General features: G+C 37.8%; 3 protein-coding genes across 3 annotated transcripts; 1 reads left to right on the top strand and 2 right to left on the bottom strand.

The window, feature by feature from the left end:
* Positions 1 to 5,574: 5,574 nt before the first annotated feature.
* Positions 5,575 to 7,863, bottom strand: LOC110769571 (uncharacterized). The gene has a single exon (XM_021973571.2). The coding sequence runs from the start codon at positions 7,188 to 7,190 to the stop codon at positions 5,934 to 5,936; it is 1,257 nt and encodes a 418-aa protein (XP_021829263.1). The 5' UTR covers positions 7,191 to 7,863; the 3' UTR covers positions 5,575 to 5,933.
* Positions 7,864 to 13,379: 5,516 nt separating this feature from the next.
* On the bottom strand, positions 13,380 to 15,268 carry LOC110769565 (peroxidase A2). Its single transcript, XM_021973564.2, has 4 exons — positions 15,002 to 15,268; positions 14,708 to 14,902; positions 14,137 to 14,302; positions 13,380 to 14,042 (listed from the first exon to the last, which is right to left on the bottom strand). Exons 1-4 carry the CDS (start codon positions 15,221 to 15,223, stop codon positions 13,624 to 13,626), a joined length of 1,002 nt encoding a protein of 333 aa, XP_021829256.1. The 5' UTR covers positions 15,224 to 15,268; the 3' UTR covers positions 13,380 to 13,623.
* Positions 15,269 to 21,670: 6,402 nt separating this feature from the next.
* On the top strand, positions 21,671 to 24,289 carry LOC110769579 (WRC protein). Its single transcript, XM_021973587.2, has 4 exons — positions 21,671 to 22,322; positions 22,563 to 22,636; positions 23,171 to 23,241; positions 23,349 to 24,289. Exons 1-4 carry the CDS (start codon positions 21,987 to 21,989, stop codon positions 24,083 to 24,085), a joined length of 1,218 nt encoding a protein of 405 aa, XP_021829279.1. The 5' UTR covers positions 21,671 to 21,986; the 3' UTR covers positions 24,086 to 24,289.
* Positions 24,290 to 24,650: the final 361 nt, after the last annotated feature.

Raw genomic sequence — 24,650 nt, 5'->3', positions numbered from 1 at the left:
GAAATTTCATTGAAATTTGAAATTTGAAATTTATGTGAAAGTTGAATTTTGAAATTTATTTGAAATTTGAAACTGAAAATCTTATCCGAAAATTTTATTCGATTATGAGATATGAATAGTATTGACACGTAGTTACCCAAAAATCTTATCCGAAAATATTGTCCAAATTAATTATTTAGGTGAACAAATTTGTGAAAAAAAAAAAAAAAGAATAGTATTTGCCCTTTCCCATGGCAACTGCTGGAAACCAACATTGCTTTTTGTAAGGGCAGCCACTATTCACGTGAATAGTGGCTACCCTAGCTCCCTCCCCCCCCCCTTGCCATGGCAAGGGGCAACTGCTAGAACTGCTCTTAGAGCAGCTCTAGCGAGGCCCCTAAGCCTGGGGCTGGGGGGAGCCCAAGCAAAAAAATGAGTTCCAGCGGGCCACTTTTGCCCGGGTTGGAGATGGGACCCACGAAAACGGGCTGGCCTGATGGCAAGGCGAGCCCGAGCTCCAACCCGAGGGAAGGTGACGTCATGCGCCACGTGGTGTGTTCTGGTGCTCTAATGATTTTTTTTTTTCCAAATCCAACGGCTGAGTTTTTTTTGGGCAAAAAAAAAATGAAAAAAAATCGGAATTTTTTTAAAAATTCACCAAAAAGTTCTGAACTGTTTTTCTATAAATACCTACCATTCTTCTTCATTTTCAACACAAAATCCTCTTATAATTTCTTCTCCTTCTATAATTTTTCATTTTCTACACAAAATTTTCAACACATTCTATACATTAAACAAAATATAATTAAAAGAAATCTTATTCGAAATATTCTCAAAGTTAATTCTTTAGGTTTTTTAAAAAAAAATCTTATCCGAAATATTATCCAAATTAATTTTTTAGGTAAACAAATTTGTGAAAAAAAACAAAACAATGAATAGTATTTGCCCTTTGCCATGGCAACGGGTGGAAACACACATTGCCTTTTGCAAGGGTAGCCACTATTCACATGAATAGTAGCTATCCTAGCCCCCCCCCCTGCCATGGCAAAGGGAAAATGGGTGGAGTTGCTCTTATATATGTCCCTTAGGTCATCTCCAACCCATGATGCCAAACCCTAAATATCCCAAATTTTAGCCAAATTCCCCTCCCAACCCAAGAAAATTAATGGGCCGAATTGGGAAAAACCAAACTTGGGGCCAAAAACCAGTCCAGCTATTGCATGGACTAGAAATTTTTTCGATGGAGCCCACTAAAAGCAAACGCAGGCCATGTGCAAGCAGTTGTGAAAAGAGTCCGTGCTGCTGTTGCAGACCTCCTCGCGCCACGTGTCACACGCATATGATGTAGCTGTTGGAATCCAATGACACAATTCAAACAACCTTTTTATTATTATTTTAATATTCCAATAGTAACCCAAATCAACGATCTAGATTAAATCCATGTTATGAACGTCAATATCATTGTTGCCACAAAATATTGATACTTCGCCAAACAAATCATCAAAGTCAGCATCCCTCATGAATTGTAGTTTTGGCTTACATCTTTGGACCAATGTCATTGTATTCACAATATCTTGATCTTTCTTTTGTAATACATGTGACAAATTATTTGTTATTCCCAATATAAATCTCATCAAATATAGGTGAAACACAAAGTTAAAAGTTTGTATTTCTTCCTCCTTGAGTTTGCTATTGATCTTACCAATAGAGAGAGAGCTAAATAATAATAAAAAATTTATTCAAAATAGAAAAAAAAATGAATAAACAAAATTGGCGTTTGCTCAAGAAGAAAAAAAAAAAGCATCTGACTTACTTTGGATTGGCGTACTCAAGAAGGGGAAAAAAAACATAGGATTCTTGTGATACACGGACACTTTGATAAATTTGGGTGATGTTAAATTGGTCCTTTATAAAGTGAATTCTCAATCCCACTTAAATAAGGAATTGTGCAAGTCCTATTAAAGCCCAATTAAATAAAGAGAACTCTCAATCACATTTAAATATGGAATTATGGAGGGACTATTAAAAGCCCACGAAATAGCAGTAGGTTTCCTTTTTTATTTTTATTTTTTTAAAGCATGGTCTAAAATGATGTTGTTTTTGCCAAGATTTAAAAAAAGAAAAAGAAAAGGCAGAGCGTGTTTTAAGAGCCTGGTCCAAAACGACGTTTTGGACACGATTTTTTATTTTTTATTTTTAAAAAAAAGTAGGATGCGTGCTATGCGCTATGCAAGACAACGCGTAGAAACACAAAGTTCTCTTAGGCATTTCGTCAAACACCTACACTGCAACTCCAAGGCTTAGCAGAGGTGCAATGTGCGCCACCTCTTATGGCTTTTCCGGCAAGGGGAGGTGTAACTGCGCCTCCTTGCGCCTTAATAGGTCCGCCACTGCCTCACCCACAACCCCCTCATTATAGCTTTTCTGATGACGTGTTTACTAACTTGAAATTAGATCACCATTCATGAGAGCTACTTTATTTATTTATTTATATTTTTTATACAAACTATATTGGAGGAGGGGAGATTCAAACATATGACCTCGGGTGCACAGGTAAATATTCTTAACCACTTGAGTTACAAATCCCTTGCTTCATGAGAGCTACTTTAAAAACAAAGGAATGATTGGTAGCTATAGTTAAAAATCAATTCGTAAGTAAGAGGAGCTCATGTAAGTTGTGAGCAAGTCCTAAATGTGAATCCATGCGAGTCTCACAATGAGGCTCACATGCATCTACAGTCAGAAATTGCTCACGTGCCGCGCCCCGGTTTACTTATCAAAATGCAATCCTTGACATTATGTTATTCTACTTAAAGGTTATGCTGCAAACAAATTAAAATTTCTAAGGCCTTTGGTTTAGGTTTCTCTAATTGTAGGTCCTTTAGTTTATCACATTTACCATGTTTTGACTCCTAACACGTGTTGTATTTCCATACTTGCCCTTTAGTTTCTAGTTTTCTGTATACTTCCATTTGGGCTCCTTAGTTCTATTATTTTCGGTTTTAGGTGAACTCACTTTCAAAGCTGAAGCTCACTTTTGCCTAAACTTGTGAGTATCAATGGTGATACGGAACTTGGGATTGTAGATCACGACTATTTATTTTTTGTGGTGTTGAGAGTTATTTCAGAGAGATCTATGGTAAGTTTTCTTCCAAATTAATGATGTTTGCTTCCGATTAAGTGAGAATCCAAGTTATGTTCGATGTGGTTCGCTTTGAGTTTGAGTTGTATTTATGATATGTGGGAATATGGATGTATTTATGTTATGTTTACTTAGAATGAGGGAAATCATGAATTGGGAAAGTAAGGAATTGGGGAGAATATGCATGGGTATGAGGTCAACTGCTAGCTTATGATGAATCTAATTCTTGGGGTTTCAAGTATTAGATTACAAACTTTTATATAGAACTCATATAATTTTTTATTCATTTTTTGTTAATAAACACACGGGAAGTAGAGAATTAGAATAAGGATTAGAGAATTTGATTTGAGTAGTCGATGATATTTAACATACAAGTTCTAGCGAAATTGCAACAGTCTTTGACTTGTGTCGTTTTTTGTCAATTTTAGGAATCTGTTTTTTTTGGGTGATGATGGTGATTTGGGATGATGTGTGAAAGTTTTATATATTTCTTTTTGGGTGAAATTAGAATATGAGATTTTTTTTAAATAATTTTTTTGGTTGATTTTATAATTGTTATGAGATATTTTGTTTTGTTTTTGGGCATGGGCTTTCGGAGTCGCTTTCGGTTTGGATTTGTGCTTCTTTGGATCTGGGCTTGTGTTTATTCCAAAGGCACGTCTTGTAATTTTGGGCTGTGTTTATGTCGCGTCGGGAGGTTATCCTCTCTCCAAGTCCAAGGACAGCGTGTATGAGATTTTGCTGATGAAGTCTGTCAATATTCCAAACAGTAAGTCGAGAGCCCTAGAGTACATCAATTAATCAGAGTGACAATGAGAAAGTATTTACAGGCCATGTTACTTATAAAAAATTTTTTTTAAAAAAAAAACCAATGTGGATGGAGAGAAGTGCAGAAACTAGGATCATAATGAAACTTGCACATAGTTTTGGCACTCAGTTCTCACTAATTTAGGGTTATCTTGGACACGGATTCTCAAGACATGGACAATGTGCTTTGCATCCATTCAAAATTGGCTCATCTGGTGTCTCAACTTTTGGTGGAAGACATCCTGGTTTATAATGAACCCCTTCAGCTCCGACAGCAATGAAAATGGGTTCAAGTGGTTTAACGTATAATTCACCTGAATACATTGCTCTGCAAAAAACCACTTGAATGTAAATTCAAGTGGTTTGGCGGGTGCAGTGAAAAGTAAAATTCCCTTGAATGTTGATTTATGATACAAAAAGTATGAAGAGTTGATCCTCTCTCCCCTTTTTTTCTCTGCTTTTACAAACTACAGCCCTCATTAAAAGATGATAGGGATGATTATTTTGAAAGAGAATTAGATGGCACAAATTGTCTTGCCTTTCATCATCTTCGAGCAAAAGCCTCAAGAACAAGGCAACTCTCCATTTTCATGTGAACCCTTTACTGATGAAAAGATTGTTTTTAAAATCAGTTTCTGGGTTCCAAAGAAAGATCCTTTTTCTTTGCGTCCTTCCATCAACAGGCTGATCACCGAAGAATGGAAAGTTTTTTTTTTTCTTCTGGATGCTTTTGCTCAGACTGGAATCACATGAAAATTATGTTTGAAAGGCTAGAATTTCAGAAATAGGCGAGGAAAAAGAGTTGTTAAACAAGGAAATGTGAAGATCCATATCCAAAATGCTTAGAAACAATCGTCTATTAACGTTGGGAACCTCAAAGATACGGGAGAAAAATAAATTTAGGAGGGAGAATAGATAAAACTAGAATTAAAGTGTAGATTGTTTGTAGGGTTTAGTTTACAAATAAATTCTACTAATCCAATTCACTTTCAGGATTCAGATACTTTCTACTTTGCGCAATGAAACGGTTTGGTCGATAGATTTATATATTTGTCCATTCATGATTCATGTCACGATTTGTTGGTGATGGTTGCAACATGAAAACAAGGGCAAAAAACCATAGAATATGACATGCCTATATTTCAACATATAAAAAAAGGGACATGGCTATTTTATGCTCGAATTCAATACCGCGGGTCATAGATTTCCCATGATTTTACCAGTGGTTTCCTGAATTATCAGAGCTGGTGATGCTCACAGAGAAACCAGGATCAATCACATAACTGACAGAATCAAACAAGATACAGAGACTGGAATGAGAACACTGGGAACAGATGCAAATACATTAGATTTTTTTAATAGAAAAAAAAATTGAGTTAATGACTTCAGGTCATTTCAATGTTGAGGGATTTGCTCGACAAGTTTATGCATATTCAACATATTAAAAGCTTAACCAGTTCTTCTAGTTACACACGATCATAGGTACAGAAGTTATATACCATCTTATGAGCAACTACAGAACAAGTTTTCCACCGTTGAATCAACTTGATGGGGATATAGCAAGCAAGGAGGTTTTATATGATGCCTTGATATCCAATAGAACAGAAGGATTAACAGAAAAAAAAGATTTTAAATATTCTACAGAATTACGGCAAATGAACGCTGGCATAAGAAGTTCATGAGTTTATTTACAGTGAGAACTAAGAAACCAGTCTACTAATAGTACAACTCTGATTTGCCATGCAAATTGGAAGCCTAAGATCCTTTAGGTTAAGGGAGGATCATTATATTGAAAATTAAAACCAAATAATTCATGCAGATAGATAGGGAAGTTCCATAATCACCTCATCAAAATGAAACGACAAAGGTTGTGGCAAAAGGTGAATACTTCCTAGAGAGTAAACTGGGAAGAAGTAATACAAAGGCACTTAGGAGGGGAAGGGGTAATAAAATAAAAGTCAAAGAGCACATACAAGATACTGTTGGTGAAGTGAAGAAGATGCTTTCAGTTCAATCTTCTCCTTCTGGGGGCACGAGAATCTCCACTGTCCATGTCCGAAACCCTTGATGCATCATTTCTTCTTCTCGAAGATGAAGTTGAGAGGGAAACCATGGAATCAATTTCCACAGCTGTGTCCAGTTGACTCTCTGAATTTATAACAGCTGCGATACTTGAGAAAGAATCTCTATCATCAACTGGTGCAGGCTGCTGCTGCTGCTGCTCTTGATTTCTACCTGTCGATGTAGGATGGCTGCGGAAATATGCCTCAACTAACCTTTCAGCAGAACTCAATGCAGACGAGAGAGAAGAAAATGCTGCTCTATGAGATTGTGATCTTCGAAGTAGCAATGACTGAAGCCGGCGGTTTTCTCCTGTTTCAAGGCCAGTCATGCTGCCTTGCGTTAAATCCACAACTTCATCTGCAAGTGCCACTGGATTTTGCTCTCTGCGCAGTCCTCGAGATGTCAGAATCCTATTTAACAAAGTATTAGTTCTTTCTGCTGTTTCCCGGGCATTCTCAGGCTCCAGTGGCTGAACAATATCCCGAGTCAAATCAAATCTATTTCCTAGACGGCGAATCATCTCCTCAACTGGAAAATTAAATGCACTCCTCTGAATGGTTTGTCTCAGACTTTCAACCCGCCGCGCTTGAGGCCTAAGAGGGATCTTTGAGTCGTCATCTGGCTCACGCATAGTGTTCCCATGACCATAAATTGGGGTCACATTCTTGATAGTTACCTCTCCCTTACAAACTGGACACTCCTTTGCATCTGAATGCACATGTAACCATCGGTAAAGGCATGGCCAACAAAACAAATGACCACAACAAGTTACAACAGGGTCCCTAGCCAAGTCCAAACAAATATTACAATCGAAAAAACTCCCATCATTGCCGCTACCCTTTTCAACATCATCCTTATTGTCTGAAGTCTCATTTTCTGAAACCCCATTGTTATTTTCACACGTTTTGGGCACGTCACTTGTTCTTTCTTCTGCGGTAACACTACCCTCACCTGCTTGTAATGTACTTGAATTACCAGAGTTGACCATCAATTGATTCAACTCCATGGAAATGTTTTGCCCTTCAGGGTGCGCCCATCTCCAATGTCCGGCCCTAATACCCACAGGTTCCGCAATTCTGCGGATAGGTGCTTCAATCCAAGCATCCAAATTTACAGGCTCATTCGACGCGGATGCCGGCTCGGGACCAGGACCCAGATTCAGGTCAAGGTTCATTGCGTCAGATGTCTCCTCGCCCATCACAAATTGACCCAAGACGCTTATTACTTTATCACAAATCTAACAAACCCAGATAAAAAACCCTAGCTTCATCACAAAATTGAAGAAACCCAAATCACTGAACCATAAAAAGTACCCAAATTGAATAACAAATCCTCATTTGGTGCAAAGTCCAAAACCTCAAATCAAAAACCCTATTCTTGATTACAAATATGAACGAACTCCCATAAAAAAACCCATAAACAGCCACAAAATTGAAGAAACCAATATGGGAAAAAAAACCCTAATTGGAGTAAACCCAAATCGGAAACTTCATCCACAACACAGAAATCAGCAAGTCAAAGCTGAGTTTAGGTCATCAAGATGGTGACTTGGAGGCAATGGTTCCATGATATCAGTTTCTAGATGGTAATTAGGGTTTCAGGAGCCGAAAAATGGAAAAAGAAAAACGAAATTTGAACACCTGGGTCGTGATGAAACGCCGTTGATGGTCAGTTAAAGCTGAAGCTGGAGTGAGCTGAGTCTGGCCCGAGTCGACTCGCCATGGATGATCCTCTCTTCTCTGATTAGCGATCTAGTCCACCCAAGAGGGAGAGGGAGAATGGTTAGATAGATTGACGAGTGTGTGCAATGAATTTAGGACAGGGCAGGAGAGAGAAAGACAGAGAGATGATCCTTTGCGTTGGCGTTTAGGAGGTAAGGCCTTGTTTGGAGGATGATGTTGTGATCAACGGCTGTGATGAAGTCTGTGGACCAACTTTTACCACACATCTAGTGGCTCAGAGTGAGTTTCCACTAGGCAGGTGGATTCTTGTTTGCAGAACTGGAAAGTGACGTGTAATTGAACTTTCAACTGGCTTTGGAACATCTTAGATACATGGGATCATGTCTCATCATCTCATGCCATGTAAACTAGTTTTTGGGTCCTATGGATATGAATGCGGGACGACTAAGATTTTAAGCTCTTGGGTCATGTTGGATAATGAAAGTGGGACATAAATTCTTATGGAAGTTCATTGTGTGGTTGTAATATGTGATTTTGGAATGGAGAATATTAGAATGGACTTACCTAAACTAAAGTTGGGACATACTTTGTTTCCATTTCTACAAGCTGAATTAAAAGATACGATACTCACCATAACAGTGGCGGAACTATAAATTTTCTTAATGGAAGCCTATCAAGATGAAAATTCTTTTATATGATAATAAAATATACTTTCATCCATAAAAGACAACATTGTACATAGCCGCCTTTTATGTATAATAGCATCAATACAACTAACTATATCCGCTTTTATGTATCAATCAAATTGTCTTTTATTTACGGCTCAAAACGACATCATTTAGTTAGTGTTCTTGGCGTGAGCCATAATTCAGGGATCATGTGATCCCTAATTTCCTGGTGTAATTCACGTTACCTAATTAGACTCATTACCTAGTTAGGATTCCTTGTAATTAGCTAATTACTTTTCCTTGTAGGAAAAGTCAACTTGTACTTGTATATATATCCTCCTCTTGGAGAAATATAATATCAATCACAATTATTCAATCTTGTGCTCAATTTGAGTTGGTATCAGAGCCAGTTAACCCCAGTCTCTCAAACAAAAAATACAAACTCTATCCATCAGCATCCTCTAGCGCCGAATACAGAAAAAAGAAAAAGATCCAGCTGTCGCAAAACAGTGGCTAAGCCCTTGTTGTCATAAACCTAGTGTGGCAAAAGACTCCTATAACACCAACCCATCCAAACTTGTTCTCTCTCCTCTATGGCTTTCGAAGATACCCCAGACAACTCCATCACAGCCTCAAAATCCAGTGCTTCTAGTGCTTCGGAAACCAGCAAAAATCTTGACATGGTGCAACCAATTGTTACAGTTCGCAATGATACTTCCGCTGCCCCATTCACCATACGGTTGAATGGAAAGAACTATAACACTTTGTCGAAGATGATGTTGCTTCATGTATTAGGCCAAGGAAAAAAAGGTTATTTGACAGGGAAGGTGGTTCGAGTGGAGGAAGACGCTCTGACTTTGATTTGTGGTGTATTGAGGACACCATTGTTAAAGGATGGTTGATAAAAATCATGGAACCTGATTTGGTAGAATTGTTATTAGATCTACCAACATCTAAAGATGTATGGGAGAGTACATCCCAGATGTATTATGACACGTCTGATGAGTCACAGATTTATGAAATACGGTGTAAAGCAACCCGTATTGCTTAAGGAGGTCGCGATATTGCATCCTACTTTGCTGAGCTCAAGAGCGTTTGGTTGGAACTAGACCGTCGTCGTCCAATCAACATGAAGTGCCCCAATGATGTGAAGATTCGATAGGCTGAGATACAGAAAGACCGTATTTATGATTTTCTTACAGGTCTAGATAATGAGTTTGATAAAATTAGAGGAGATTGTTAAGGTTGTCCATTGAGAAAATTAGAGGACTCGTTTGCTTTTGTTCTTAAAGAGGCCCAATGCTGAGAGAAGATTCTCAAGAAGGATGGAAACACTGAATCCTCTGCTGTCATGGATTCCAAAGCCCATGCTGCTAGTTTTTCTTTTTCCCGTCCAACCCCTAAGGAAAAAGAAAATATGCATTGCACTTATTGTAGTGGGAACCGTCATACAGAGGCCACATGGTTTTCGGTGTAGTTCCTTGAACTCTAGAAGCAACGAAAGGTGGCTCACGCTAAGAAAAAAGAATGGTGGGAGTGGTGTAGCTGTTGTCGTCGGCGCTACCTCGGGTGTCTCACCCTCTCCCACGACAACTCCTTCAATTGATGATTCTCTTATTGTTCTCTCTTAGTTATCCATTCCAGAGCCTTCTGACTGTGAAAGTAATCAGGGAAAAGCTTTGGTGCTTTCCGACCAACGAGATACATGTTGGATTATCGATTCGGGTCCTACTGGTCATATGACCTATGATAAATCATTTTTTCATTCTATGACTGCTCCTACCAAAACAAGTGTGGTTACTACCAACGGCGAATCTAACTCAATCACTGGGGCTGGTTCCATCACTCTTACTCCCACCCTCTCTTTACATAAAACTTTGCTTGTTCCTACTTTGTCCCATAATTTATTATCTGTTGGGCAAGTTACCGAACAGTTATATTGTTGCGTGCTTATGTTCTCTTCTTTTTGTTTGCTTTAGGATGTTTAGACCAAGGAGATCATTGGGCGTGATACTAAGAGAGGGGGGCTTTACTATGTGGATGACATTGCATCAGGTCATGTTCATCAGGTTCAAGGCGTTGTCAGTGAGAAGCAGATTTGGTTATGACATCATTGGTTGGGTCATGTTTCCTGTGGTTATTTGCAGTATTTGATTCCATCTTTATTTAGTGGAGTAAAAATTTATGATTTTCAGTGTGAGACTTGTATTCTTGGAAAAAGTCACCGAACTTTTTATCCACCTAGTTTGAATAAAAGCACATCTCCTTTTGATTTAATCCATTCAGATGTTTGGGGTCTATCTCCGATTACTACTATCTTTGGTGTTCGGTGGTTTGTGATCTTCATTGATGATTGTATTCAGTTAACTTGGCTTTATGTTATAAAGCATAAAAGTGAAGTTGGTTCTTTATTCAAGAATTTTTACGAGATGATTCAAACTCAATAATCTTGTTCGCTTAAAGTTGTTCGTTCAGATTCAGATAACGGAGCAGAATTTGTTAACCACACACTCGCAGACTTCTTCACTGAAAAAGGTATTCTCCATGAAACTACGTGTCCGCAGACTCTAGAACATAATGGTATGGGTGAATGCAAAAATTGCCATTTTCGTGAGACTGCCCGAGCTCTCCTTATTAGGGGGCATGTCCCCTAAACCCTTATTAGGGGGCGTGTTCCCCAAATCCTTTGGACCACAGCTATTTAGTATGTTATCTACCTTCTTAATCGTATGCCTTCTAATGTTTTAGGTTTTAAAACACAACTTCAGACATTGGCTGCTCATGTTCCTGTTTGTTCCCATTTTAATCTCACTCCGCGCATTTTTGGTTGTGTGGCGTATGTCCATCTCAATAAATCTCACCGAACCAAGTTGGATCTGTGTCCCCTCCGCTATGTCTTTGTGGGCTTTGCACCTCAACTAAAAGGTTATTGGTGTATTATCCCTACAGTCGCCTCTTTTATGTTACCATGAATGTTACGTTTATGGAGAATGAGGTGTTTTTTTTGTTAGACGTGCCAAATTATGTCATTTAGGGGGAGAATACAGTAAAAGAAGCACATAATTGGTTGGAGATAGAAATACGGGGGAAAGAAGCACAAAATAGTGCACTGGAACCTGAGTCGCTCAGCTCAGCTGAGTCGAGCCAAGTAGCTGCTGGAAGTAGGCTGTCAATTAGTCGAGCTGAATAGTCTAGCCGAACTGGACATCAGCGATCCCGAACTGGAAAGTAGCAACCCCCTCTCTCGACTATACTTGCTCATGCTCTACTAAACATTCTTGTGGTAAGTCCTTCAAATCCTAGTACTTCTCAAAATATTGTTGAAATTGTGAAAAAATTACCTGCACGAGCAAACAAGGGAATACCACTAGATAGATTCTGACCAGAAAGCAAGGTGAAATATACCATTGCTGATTATGTCTCCGCACAGAGATTGTCTTCTCAAGCTAAAGCATTTGTCAGTCAGATGGAAGGAATTAAAATTCTTAATAGATTGGAAGAAGCTTTGCAAGAGCCAAAATGGGTGGAAGCAATGAATGTGGAGATTGAGGCCTTACAGAAGAATGGAACATGGGAGGTAGTTCCGCAAATTGAAGGAAAGAAACTTGTTGGGTGTCGATGGGTGTACACAGTTAAGCACAAAGCTGATGGCACAATAGACAGATATAAAGCAAGACTTGATTATCAGGATACGTTTGCACCAATGGCAAAAATGAATACGATGCGAGTTATTGCCCTTAACAGCTAATTTAGATTGGCCTCTCAAGCAATTCGATGTGAAGAATGCCTTTCTGCATGGAGATCTAGAAGAAGAAGTGTACATGGACATACCACCTGATTATGGGTTGTCTAATAACAGTGGGAAGTTGTGTAGGTTTCGAAAGGCCTTTTATGGATTGAAGCAGTCTTCGCGAGCATGGTTTAGGTGATTCACTGAAGCAATGAAGAAGTATGGATATCATAAAGGTAACTCGGATCATACCCTATTTATCAAACGTATGGATGGTAAGATTACTTTGCTAATAATCTATGTCGATGATATGGTAGTTACTGGTGATGGTGTTGTTGAAATGGGTAAATTACAAAAGTACTTAGCCTCAGAGTTTGAGATGAATGACTTGGGTTACTTCACTTTCATTGGGGGTAATTTGGTTACATGGCAAAGTAAGAAGCAGAATGTAGTGGCTTAATCTTGAGCCGAGGCAAAATACAGGGGCATAGCACATGGAGTTTGTTAGCTTATTTGGCTAAGGATACTTCTGTCCGAAATTTGTTTTCCACCAAAGAAAGTCATGGAACTTTATTGTGACAACCACGCTGCGAGAGAGATAGCAAATAATCCAGTTCAACATGACAGAAGTAAGCATGTTGAAGTGGATATGCATTATATTAAGGAGAAGCTGGTAGATAAGCTAATCGATATACTATTTGTAAATTCAGAAGAATAGCTGGTAGATGTCTTAACGCATGTAGTATCTATCAGTAAAGATTTTTCATGACTCACTTGACAAGTTGGGCATAGGAGATATCTATGCACCAACTTGAGGGGGAGTATTGGCGTGAGCCATAATTCAGGGATCCCGAGATCCGTGATTTCCTGGTGTAATTGACGTTACCTAATTAGAATCATTACCTAGTTAGGGTTCCTTGTAATTAGCTAATTACTTTTCCTTGTAGAAAAAGTCAACCTGTACTTGTATATATATCCTCCTCTTTGGAGAATTATAATATCAATCACAATTATTCAATCATGTATTTAGCTTGAATAGTGTCATATGAAAATAAACAAATGAATACATCGAAGACCTAGGGGTGAAAACTTATAATATGATGTATTATCTCACACATCGTCTTATGGTTTGAGTTTGCCATTACTTAATTCGAATTCATATTTAACACGATCCACTTAGACAAAATAAATATGTTGAGTTAGTATTAAAAACGAATAACTAGATTAATTTTGATCAACCAAGCTTGAGACTTCTTCTAATATAAAGAAGAGTTTATTTTTATCCCAAAAGTTTAATAAAATCATCCTGATTGAAACCATCTTCAACATAATATGTCAAATATATAACAAAAATGAAATGTATACATTTTCCACTTCTTTAATGTCTAGTCTCTGTCACCCTTTGTCCTCACTCTTTAACTAAAAAGCAAAAGCAAAAAAGGCGAATATTACAAAATAAGCTAAAGATCTTTTTAGTTGTTGACATAAAAAACGGTGATCAAAGATGACTTAATTATTGGACATAGCAGTGTTCCACTCAGGTTCATCACTTTAACCTCCATTGGGCTTCTTACAATCCAACCTAATCTCCCCATTACTTCCCACCAACGGACTAATATTTCCCATGTTGATCATTGACTGAGCAAAGCTCTGAAAGAAGGCACTCTGGTTGCTGCTAAAGCTATTAACAATAGAAACTGTAGCAGCCCCGGTCGTCGAAAACAACTCCTGATCTGATTGCAGAAGACCTTGATTGTTCTGCAAGTTGCTGAAGTAGCTATTGTCAAAGCTATCCGGAGTTGTGGGGTCAAGGTTGGTCAAAGCTGTTGTAGTCCCATTTTGTGGACATGTTTGCTGGAGAGTGGTCAAGTAGGAAGAGTTCAAAGTTGGGTCAGGATTGCCTGTGCCATTGAAATTGTACAATCGGTTGCTAAATGTTCGACATTGAGCTCGCCCAAATGTATGTGCACCTGCAACATTGGATGATAACATGATTGATTTATAAAAGGGTTGAATTAAAATATAAATTAGAATATAAAATAATAATATAAGCTGCATAGTTACCAGATAATGCAACAAGATCGTTGGTGTTTAGGCCAACAGCAGAAAACTTGGAAGTAATGTTGGCTAAGCCTTCAAAAGGAGAGGGAATAGAGGTGTTGGCTCCAGCTTGGTTTGCAGTTAGACTGTCTCTTCTCCCCAGTAATGCATTCCATGAAATACTTCCTGACTGCCAATTTAGGTCAATTAAAGTCTATGCCATGAGCCCTTTATAAGATTCCACTATATATCAAATCGGAGCCTTTATGGATTGGCTCGAAGGGTTTTGGTTGTGAAATCAAAGCCCATTTGGTTTAGCCCAAAGGGCTTCAATTTGGACTTCATCCTTTGATTTCAAAATCGAAACTCTTTCTAATTAATTGGACGGACTTAGATTTCACAGCCAAAACCCTTTCAATCTATATTGAAGCGGTTTTAATTTGATTTCCGTGATTTCAAAATCGAAACACTCTTTGAGTCAATTGAATGACCTTCAATTTCAAAAATTTGAAATATTTGTGGACATATGCTTAAGAGTTATACACAAACACATGATTGGTAACTAAAAATTGGATACCATGCCTTGTTGACTCACCAAAGAAACAGAAGCTTCAGCAGCAAGGGCCAGAATGTCAGCACAAGATACTACAGCAGGGCAAGAATTTTCCACAGCAGTCTTGATGTTGTCAACAACATCAAAGCCTCGAGTGGAGTTGGTGTTTGGGGCAGCATCTTTCTCACTCAGCTGTATGCTCCCACCCTTGTCTAGCAAGATTGAAGCATCACATCCCTGAAATACCACTAACAAACTTGAGTTCTAGCTACATCAAAAAAATTATAATAATTAAGACAAGTGTGAGAAAAAAAAAATCAAGCTAACTGTGTTTACATTGACAAAGCAATCGTGGAAATGAAGACGAACAAGGCTAGCTCCAATCCTGGAGTCAGATTGCAAAGCTTGTTGAACCACACTGCGGACAATAGTGGTCACATTTGGGCATGTGGAAGAGTAAAATGTAGTGTTCAATTGAGCATTGGATACATATAGCATTAAGAGTACAAATGTGGTTGCCAATGGCAAGGAATAAGTTGTTGAAGAAGAAGAAGACATTGATTTGTATGCTAATCAGTGAAATGAGCTGCAATTAAGTAGGGGCTAATCATGGAACCAATTTATAGAAGAAAGTCACATCTCATTCAGCTTTAATAATAGACATAAAAGTCAAAAGGTGGGTGATTATTATGAGGCTCAACGTAGCAAGTTAGAAAAGCTACTTTGACAGTGTAAGATTCTTGCAAATTTTTTTTTATAGGAGTTAGGCTGCCCGAAGTTTCCAATATAAAAAACCTATACTATTGCGTTGACACGTTATTTCCTTTTGCTATATAAATTAAAGGGTTATAGAATCATACACTAGTAGCCTAGTATGTATGTTAATAAAAGAGTGGTGAGTTTATGCCGTATATGTTCTCCTAAGCTTGGGATTCTTTTGTGTTGATATTGGTCCGATATCATAGAAGTATTGTTAAAGTGTCAAATCCCTTTCAGTATAACTAAAACTTACAATCTATTATAGCGTTGTTAGCTTCAATTTTTCTCGTACACGTAAATGACTATAGATTGTTGATTAACGTATTTCCACACTGTAAAACTCATACGATTGATAATCGAGAATTTATATGAGCGATTGTTCTAGCATTTTCCTATCTACTAGCTACTGATTACAATTGACATGTGTGCCGACACTCTGATTTGAAACCTACAAAATTTTATGCATAATAGTTTGTGAAACACATTTGATGCGATTTTTGAGAAAGAAAGCTAAACTAATAAAAGGTCTTCTCCCCTAGTGTACTGTCGATTGATGTATATGTTTGCCAACTGAGGGTGGAGCCACTTCACTGCCGAATGACCCTAGTAATTCTGCGCAATTAGGGGAAGGTCTGTCTGGTGAGTTCATTCTTGCCAAATTCCCCAGAATTTTGATACTTTTACTTTTTCACCCAAAGTAATAAATAATCTCAGAATTTGTTTCTGTGAGAAGTAACGCAGGCTAGAGCATTGCCACCATTTTTCTTGTTTTAAAACAACAAGAAAGAAAGAGGGAAAATAAATTTGATGGGTTTGAATGATTCTTCAGTTCAACCAAGCCCTACTGGTTTCTTTTGGCAGTATATATATATACACGTGGGTTGGTGAGAGTTGTTGGCATTTTACAACCAATAATATATTCGATGAGATTAATTCATCCTATAATTTCCCAATCAAAGGATTTTAGTATATATATAGTCAATTAATTTGAATTTGGTTAACACAAACTTTAACCAAAAACAAGTAATATAGTCAATAAATTTGAATTTTTTTGGTAAGGGTTTAGGGCAATTAGTAGACTACTTCTGGCTTATTAGTAGACTAACACCGACATTCCATGACAAAGATGTACGAATGAGCTGTGCGCATTTGATATAGTTTCCACCCTATTATTAATTGATGTTCATCTTTTATCTTTCCTCATCTACAATGTGCTTTGGTCCTGGCCACAGCTTTCTGATGATTGTAACAAATGGGAAAAATAACGGGTGCTGTTATATTTGTTTACAACAAGGAATTTATAGCTTAAATAGTTGAGAATTTACTTTGTCTCTAAATTTATGCGTTTGATTTCCTTTCTTATTTAAGTTGGATCCTTAAAATTTGGATCAAAGTTTGGGATTCGAGCCTTACACGGGAGGGGTTAGTTATCTTAAGTTTTGCCTGAGCATTTTTGGCCGATGCAAACCCTTTGGTCCTTCTCAAGACTCACACCGTAGCATGAATACAATATATATATATTTTTAACACACATATTGTCAGAGTTTTATGAAAATTTTAACCTGAGATCACTGATCTACAAATAAAGGTCCTTTTCAGCTGAGTTAGACTTCGTTGGCCACATATGATTACATTGAACGGAGGAAATATGATATTAGCACAACAAAAACGACCTTATGGCATTAAGCGCTGTAAGTTTGTCTTTGCATTTGCCAAGTCCAGCCAAAAATGATTGTTTACAAATTTAACCAATTATTAGCTGAATGGGCTGGACATTGTGTTGGTGCAAGCTTGAATCTAAACATGGACACAGTTTGGGTATGTAGGTCTCTTGGCTTGGTGTTCAAGAATTAAATAGGGGATTTTAAAAGAAGGCACACGGATAAACCATGAAGACATGAAATGTTTGGCAGCACCACAAAAACCACCCCAAAAAAAAAAAAAAAAAAAAAAAAAATCTCATTTGTGGATTTGAAAATTCCACATAGGATCAAAAATCCTGTTAAAGAAACCAAAGAATTGCAGTTGCTGTTATGCCTAAAGTGAAAAAGAAAACGACTTATTTGGTATATCTCTCTCACGGATAAATAAATAAAACATATGTATTGCTTTTGAGAAAGTTTTGGATTGCATTCATAATTCAATCAAAAAATTTACTGGCCACAAATAGCCAATACAAGCAAATTACAAAGAACCATTGTAATTACGGAGAAATCTAATATTAAGATAATCTGGTGCGCCTAGTAGCGGATTTGGGGGCATGCAAGGTCGGCCCTTGCACAGGACCCCAATTTTTTTTTCCTTGTTTCACCATATATATTATCTTATTATTATTTACCATATATTTGTTCTAACTTAATGTATGATATATCCACCTCCAAAAAGAACCTATATCCACTACTTTTAAGTTGATCCCACGTAGGAGCTCTTGATCAATACTAAATCCAACGGCCATAGGTTTAGTTTATTTTACTTGGTTAATTATGATGAACCAAGAGTTTTTGATTTTATGTTCCTTGTTGAATTATTTGTTTGATAATTCTTTATAATATTTAAAAAATAGATATTGATAAGTAATTTTAAATTTGCTATCAATATATATGGTCCAATTATATATATATATATATATATATATGCGCCTTAACCACGTTGGATTGAATAAACTTTCTGCCATAGACATCCTAACTAAGATTGCAATGTTTGACCAAATAAAACGTATATTATGCATCTGTGTTGTAAATAAATACACTATTCAAGGCTATGTGCCCGTTTGACATTGCTTATTTGGGGTGATAAGTGATTTTTAAATTTTTTGGGAAGCCCAGCCTGTTTGGTAAACTATGAGAAAATCACTTATTGTTAAAAATTGTTGTGAGAGAAAGCTAAAGACCCCGTTTGGTTCACGGAACGGATTTGATGGGAAATCATTTCCCATGTCATTTCCCAAGGGATGAGAAATTGTGATTCTTTTCCCATGTTTGGTAATACTGGGAAAGTAACCTGGAAATATTACTTTATTTCCTTTCCCATGTTTATTTTGAGTAGGAATGGAAAGCTAATTTTGTTTAGTTTCCCAATTTTACCCTTATTAAAAATATGTTATGAATTAAAAAATAAAAAAGGAATACCAATAGTTGGATAAAACTGTAATTATAAATTATTAGTAAGGATAAATTAGTAAAAAAAAATGTGCATTTAATGCTAACCTAACTTTCCCATGAGAAGGGAAAGTAAAACCCAAGGAGGGAGGATGGCTTCACTTTCCCCCCTACTTTCCCATATGCTTGGCAACGATTTCCCATGCCTGACTTACCAAACATGGGAAAACAATTGATTTCCCATCCCCAAGTTTCCTTTCCCATGAACCAAACGGGGCCTAAGGGAAAATAGCTAATGAGGTGCTTTCATTTTCTAATTATGCGGGAATCAGTTTCGAAGAGGCGCTAGGTTTAATAATTATGCGGGAATCATTTTCTGATTATGCGGGAATTAGTACCAACGACACTTTTGACAAAAAGTTTACCAAACGCCAAACTGCTTTCTCTCACAGCAAATCTGAAAGCGTTTATTTTCACAACACCACAATGCCAAATTGGTTGTATAAGTGGTATGATATACGTCATTGAACAAACGAAAAATAGAAGTTAAATTGAGTTCGAGAGAGAGGCTGCTCCTTCTCTCTAGAACTTCTCTCCTCCCCCATCGCCTTCTCTTCTGAGCATCATCTGGTGGTTTTCTTGCTGCCCTTTGGGGTGGCTCCCCTGCCACCTTTGGTGTGGCTTTTCCTTTTCCTCTTTATTTGTTTTGCTTTGCCCTTTCTCCTTGCTTTTCCAGATTTTGGCCTATATGTCATTCCTAATTCCATATGTATCTCCTCTTCATTTTCACTTCAGCCATCACCCCTTTCTCACCTCCTTCTCCTCTCCTCCCCTCACCTACACTTTAGTTCCTTCCTCCCCCCCTCCCATCAGATCTGAAACCCTTAAATTCTCTTCTCTCCCTATGATTTTCTTAGTTGTTTACTGGATTATTGCAGCTGCTTCACCCTTACAACCCATCCTCATATTTGAGCTTTTGCCATGGAGGTGTGGGCTCTGTAGCGTAATGGTCAATTTTGACCCATACTTGGATCGATTGAGTATGATAAATGTTAGTGGCTTGCTTCCCCAAATTCATGCTCTACAGATCCCCCTTGTTGGTTCCTCTAGACCTTCTTCTTCTGATGGCGGCGCCAACGGATCCGATAATGACGGTGGCGACTTCTTGTTTGCAGGGTCTAATTTTAGGGTTTTTGTATTTTTTGGGCTCTTTGTTGGTTTGGGCCTATATTTTGCACTTGGAATTGGGCTTTTATTTTCTTTCTTTTTTTGTTGAGACCTTGTTTTTCTTCTTGACTTTGTGTTGGGCTTTTTGTAATATATGTTTGGTAATGACACATTCATTACTGCGACCATAAACAAAATACAAAACAAAAGGTATTGTGGAAAATTGGAGAGCAAACTAATAATCCATCAAAAGAAGAGAAACATGAATCATGATTAATGATTATAGCAGGAACACGAGGAGTATTAAGGAATATAAACTTCAAATTGATAGAGTAATTAGCAACTACACAATTAAAAAGTAATGATAGAGTAATTAACACCTATATGTATTGTTTGAAATTTAAGAAACGTATATGATAAAAAATTGCTCACATAAGGGGGAAATTATATATATATAATTTTTTTTTTTACAAAGGGAGCCAAAGGCCCAAGCAAAGTGACAAACAGAAAAAGACTATCGGCCCATAAGACTCACTGGCCTTATTCATCGTCAAAAACACCATTTTCTCAAAATCACTTAGCAAAGAGCATATGTTAATGTCACCATATTCTTTACACGATAGGTGTGTAAGGGAAACCCTACATGAGGGACAATGCATTTAATGGTGGATTTGACGCAAATGTTTAACGTAGTGAATCAAACCTTTGAATGCATTTGTTCTCATTATTTTTTATTTTTTATTTTTTATTTTTATAAACTATAAGTGATAGTCTAAATTACAATGGAAAGAACGATTTCTTACACAAACACTACCAAGATATTGTGGAGGTTTGAACCTGAGACCACTAATATGCAAATTAAGGTCCATTTCAGTTGGGTTAGTTCCCGTTGTCCAATAACTCTCTTGTTTGATGAGCAATTCAATAAATAATAAATAAAAAAGTCATTCCCCAACTTTGTATCCAAACTTCTTCTTCATAATCAATGTGGCACTATCTTGTTGGGTTCTACAATATGGGTTTTTTCTTCTTCTTTCGACTCAATATTTGACACCCCAACTTTTATCTCAACCTTTTTTTCTTAATCTATGTAACACTTGGTATCCACGGTATTTCATTGAATTGAAAAAAAAATAACCATATTATAGATCTAATATGATAGTGCCTGCCAAATTGGGTTGGGAAGTATAACAATACCCCACACCAACGTTATTTTCAACTCTCTCACATAATGTGGAACTCATAAAATTATGAAACTACAATAATATGGGTAGCTCAAAACCCTTTGATTATTTCCTCCTATATGTGATTAAGGTATGAGGTTGGGGCTCAAATCCCAAGATTGATCTTGGAAGTAGGAGTGGGTTGCTATCCTCCTAGAACAAGTACCAGCGACTACAACCAAGTATATACCACAAATATGCAAGTATGTGGCTCAAAAAAGGAACAAAAGTTTGCATTATAATGAGCAAAAGAGCTTGTGTTCTTTAGCCTTGGAAAAACACAACACCCAAAACGTTTTAAAATTTAGAAAATCACCATCTTCCTCTGGTCTATTGTAACACTCCACTCTCACAAATTGCACCCAATAAGATTGCTTAGTTGATAGTGGTGGGGATAGTTAGCAAAAAGAGTAAAAAAGAAAATTTAAAAAAAAAAAAACACAAAGAAAAACAAAGAAAGGCATCTGGGTCTCAAGGGTGAGTGGGACCCACCATGCGGTCTTAAAAGTATAAACGATAAAACTACCCACTCCCATCATTTTGTATTCTCTCTTCTTCCCCTTCCACCCTGGCAATTATCGTCCGTACCCTGTCCCCACCCTCCCCTGCTTCTCCGATTCTCTTCCCTTTGCTCCTTTCACCGGCTACCCATCCAGCCGGTTCCCACACGTGTGCCACCACCTCTCATTTGACCGTCCGCACGTGCCACTCCCTATTACACGAATCCCTTCTCTTCTTTGGTGCAACAAATAAAAGTTTGAGAGAGAGAGAGAAAATATTAAAGCCAACAACAAATTTTAATTTCTTGGTCTTCTTCTTCTCTCTCTCTTGGGTTGTAGTTTTTTCTTCATATGGGTTTTGGGTTTGCTTTGCACCCCTCTCTTGCTCTCTCTCTAGCTATGCATATGTGTTTGTTTTTGTGTGATTAAAATCATCAAAATCTGACCTGAAACTGAGAGATCATCCACTTCTTGGGTCTCTCAGTGTGTGTGAGAGAGATTGGATTGGTCTATTCTTTTCTTTTCTCTTCCTTTGTTGTTTGAGGAACCCAAATAATATCTTATCTTAAAGCCGATGAGGATCCGGAAAAGACCGGTGCCCTTCCCTCTCTCATCTCTCTCTCCGGTGCCTTTATCAGATCCCCTCCTCCACAACCTCAACTACTCACCACCACCACGACCACCCCCCATGGTGCAACTCCACACCCACCATGATCCTGCCCCCGCCCAACAAAAACCCTCTAACCCAGTTGAGAAAACTTCCCGGGTGGGCCATCCCCATCCTCAGCCGTCTGATCATCATCTCAATCAAGGTCTCTTGCCGATCGGACGGGCAGAGAAAGGCTGGGGGTTTTCTGATGCTGCTGGTGAGGATAAACACAAGGAGCACAACAAGCAAGATTGTGGTTTGGTTAGTTGAATTTAATGCTCACATCACAACCCTTTTTCTTTTTTTGTCATTTTTAGTTTTGTTTTTGGGTGCACCTTTGTTCAATGTAACCCAAAGAGGAAGTGTGTGTGTGTGTTGATTAATTTTCATTTGGTTCTTGCTTCTTCTTCATTTGCACCCATCATGGGGGTCTCAACACAAGGCCAGGCATATAGCTTGTGAGAGTGGATCATGTATATATTTGGTGTCTGATTTTTGCAGGAGCTCTTGATATTGAAAGGGGAAGAAGAAGAAGATGAGAGAGGATCAAGAGATGGAGAGAATAATGATATCAGGTAAGAGAGAGAGAGATGGAGAAAAATAAAAAGAAATAAATAATAAATAAAAAGTTAATTCACTTCATGTTCTCTCTTCTCATCTTTCATGAAATCTCTTGTAGTAAAAAGGGTCAAAAGAGAAGGGAGACCCCTCCCTAACTTGAGTTATTTACTTTCCCAGCTCACCAAAAAGAAAAATACAAGAAAGAAAAATAATATATATTTATATGTTTATATACTGTAAGTGGAAATACTGTTTTTATGTGTTTTTATATCAGCTTTGGCTAGCCACCATACCTTCCCATCTAATCTAATCCTCTAGCTGCTCCTTTTTCTTTTCTTTTCTTTTCTATTTTTCTTCTCTCCATATTGGGTAACAAATGTACCCATGCGGTGCACGTTAGCATGGGATAATCTGGTCCCCAATATACTTATAAATTTAATTGTTGCACTTTATTTTCTGGGTTATTTTTATTTCATCCGGGCTGTAAATTCTGAGGTGCAAGTTTATGTGGTTGTCGATCCATGGGTGTGGTGTGGTTGGTTTTTTAGGAAGGAAAGCATATTGGGTGCAGAAACGTTGATGGGTTTTGCTTCAGGATCATCAAGCTTTTCTCACCGAGGTGATTATTAATACAATTATTCATGAAATATAATCTCTACCATTTCTGGCTTGCATTGAATTATTGGTTTTCATGTTGCCGCTGTTGTTGGGTTGCATTGCAAACAGCCGTTGGGAGATGGTGTGAAGGAGAGAAAGCGTTCCCGTTGAAGAAGCGAAGAGGGAGCTTCGGAAGAGGAGCGAATATGGAGGAGAAAGACAGGAAATCAATGAAGACCAAGATGAACAAAAAATGTGCAACTCAACAGCAAAACGATGATGATCAGAAGCAAGAGGATGAAGAGGCCAAACAAGGCCTTGATCATGTCAATATTATTGTTCGTAGTAATTCGAGTGCAACAAAGAAGAGGGCAAGAGGCAGCGGTGCACTCATGGAGGGGTCGCGGTGCAGTCGAGTTAATGGAAGAGGATGGAGGTGTTGCCAGCAAACTCTTGTTGGCTACTCTCTTTGCGAGCATCACTTGGGCAAGGGAAGGTTGAGGAGCATGACCAGCGTCAGAAGCCGGTCTATGGCAACGACGACGACAAGTACTACTACTACTACTACTAGTACTGCGTCCATTGAGAAGGAGCTCAAGCGGTTATCAGCATCTAGATCTTCTGTGGAGTCGCCATGGAAAGAAGACACCAAAGCTGCTGTGCTTCTAGATGAACATGATGTTGACGAAGCTAAAGGTGATCGTGATGAAAATGGAGGTGAAGAGGAAGGGAAGCCATTGATGGTTAAAAGGAAGAGAATGAAGCTTGGGATTGTTAAAGCGCGATCCATGAGCAGCTTGCTTGGCCAAATCAACAGTGCAATTGCAGCTGTGGCTCATGAGGATGAAGATAATAATAACAAGTAAGTAGGTCAAAGTATGTGAGAAAATGGAGGATTATTCCATGTAGTTGGGACTTCACAGAGAGAGAGAGAGAGAGAGAGAGAGAGAGAGGAAAATGTCTTGAAGGTGTGAACTTGGTGCAACTTTGCTTCAACTTGCAATATGTGTGGGATTATTCTTATATATATGGTATATGAGATATGATGATATAAATAGATGCTTGATAAAGTGTTGGATTTATCATTGTCTTGCTCATCTTTTTTAATCTTTTTGTTTGGTGCTTTTGTTTCGTGAGTGATGGGTTTTTAAAAAAAAAATAATTATATTAAACAAATAGATGAGATCGGGTCTATTTATTTAGTGTTTAATAAATTTTTACTTTAATTACTAATTTATATATATTGAATGCTGGGGGAACTTCCCCAGGAGACCCTAGTTCAGTTGTTACTGTATATCTTTTGACCAAAAGCTTAACTATTTGTTTTATACCATGTCTCTATCTCAATTGAAAAATATGGTTTTATCAGTTGTGATGGGATATAATTCGGTTGTTGTTTAATACATCAAATTTTAAGAGGTATTGAAAACA

Source organism: Prunus avium, chromosome 7, assembly GCF_965620075.1.
Source record: "Prunus avium chromosome 7, drPruAviu1.hap1.1, whole genome shotgun sequence".
In the NCBI taxonomy this organism is placed as follows: Eukaryota; Viridiplantae; Streptophyta; class Magnoliopsida; order Rosales; family Rosaceae; genus Prunus; species Prunus avium.
The sequence above is the reverse complement of the archived record's forward strand: the minus strand, read 5'-3'. Positions and strand labels throughout refer to the sequence as shown.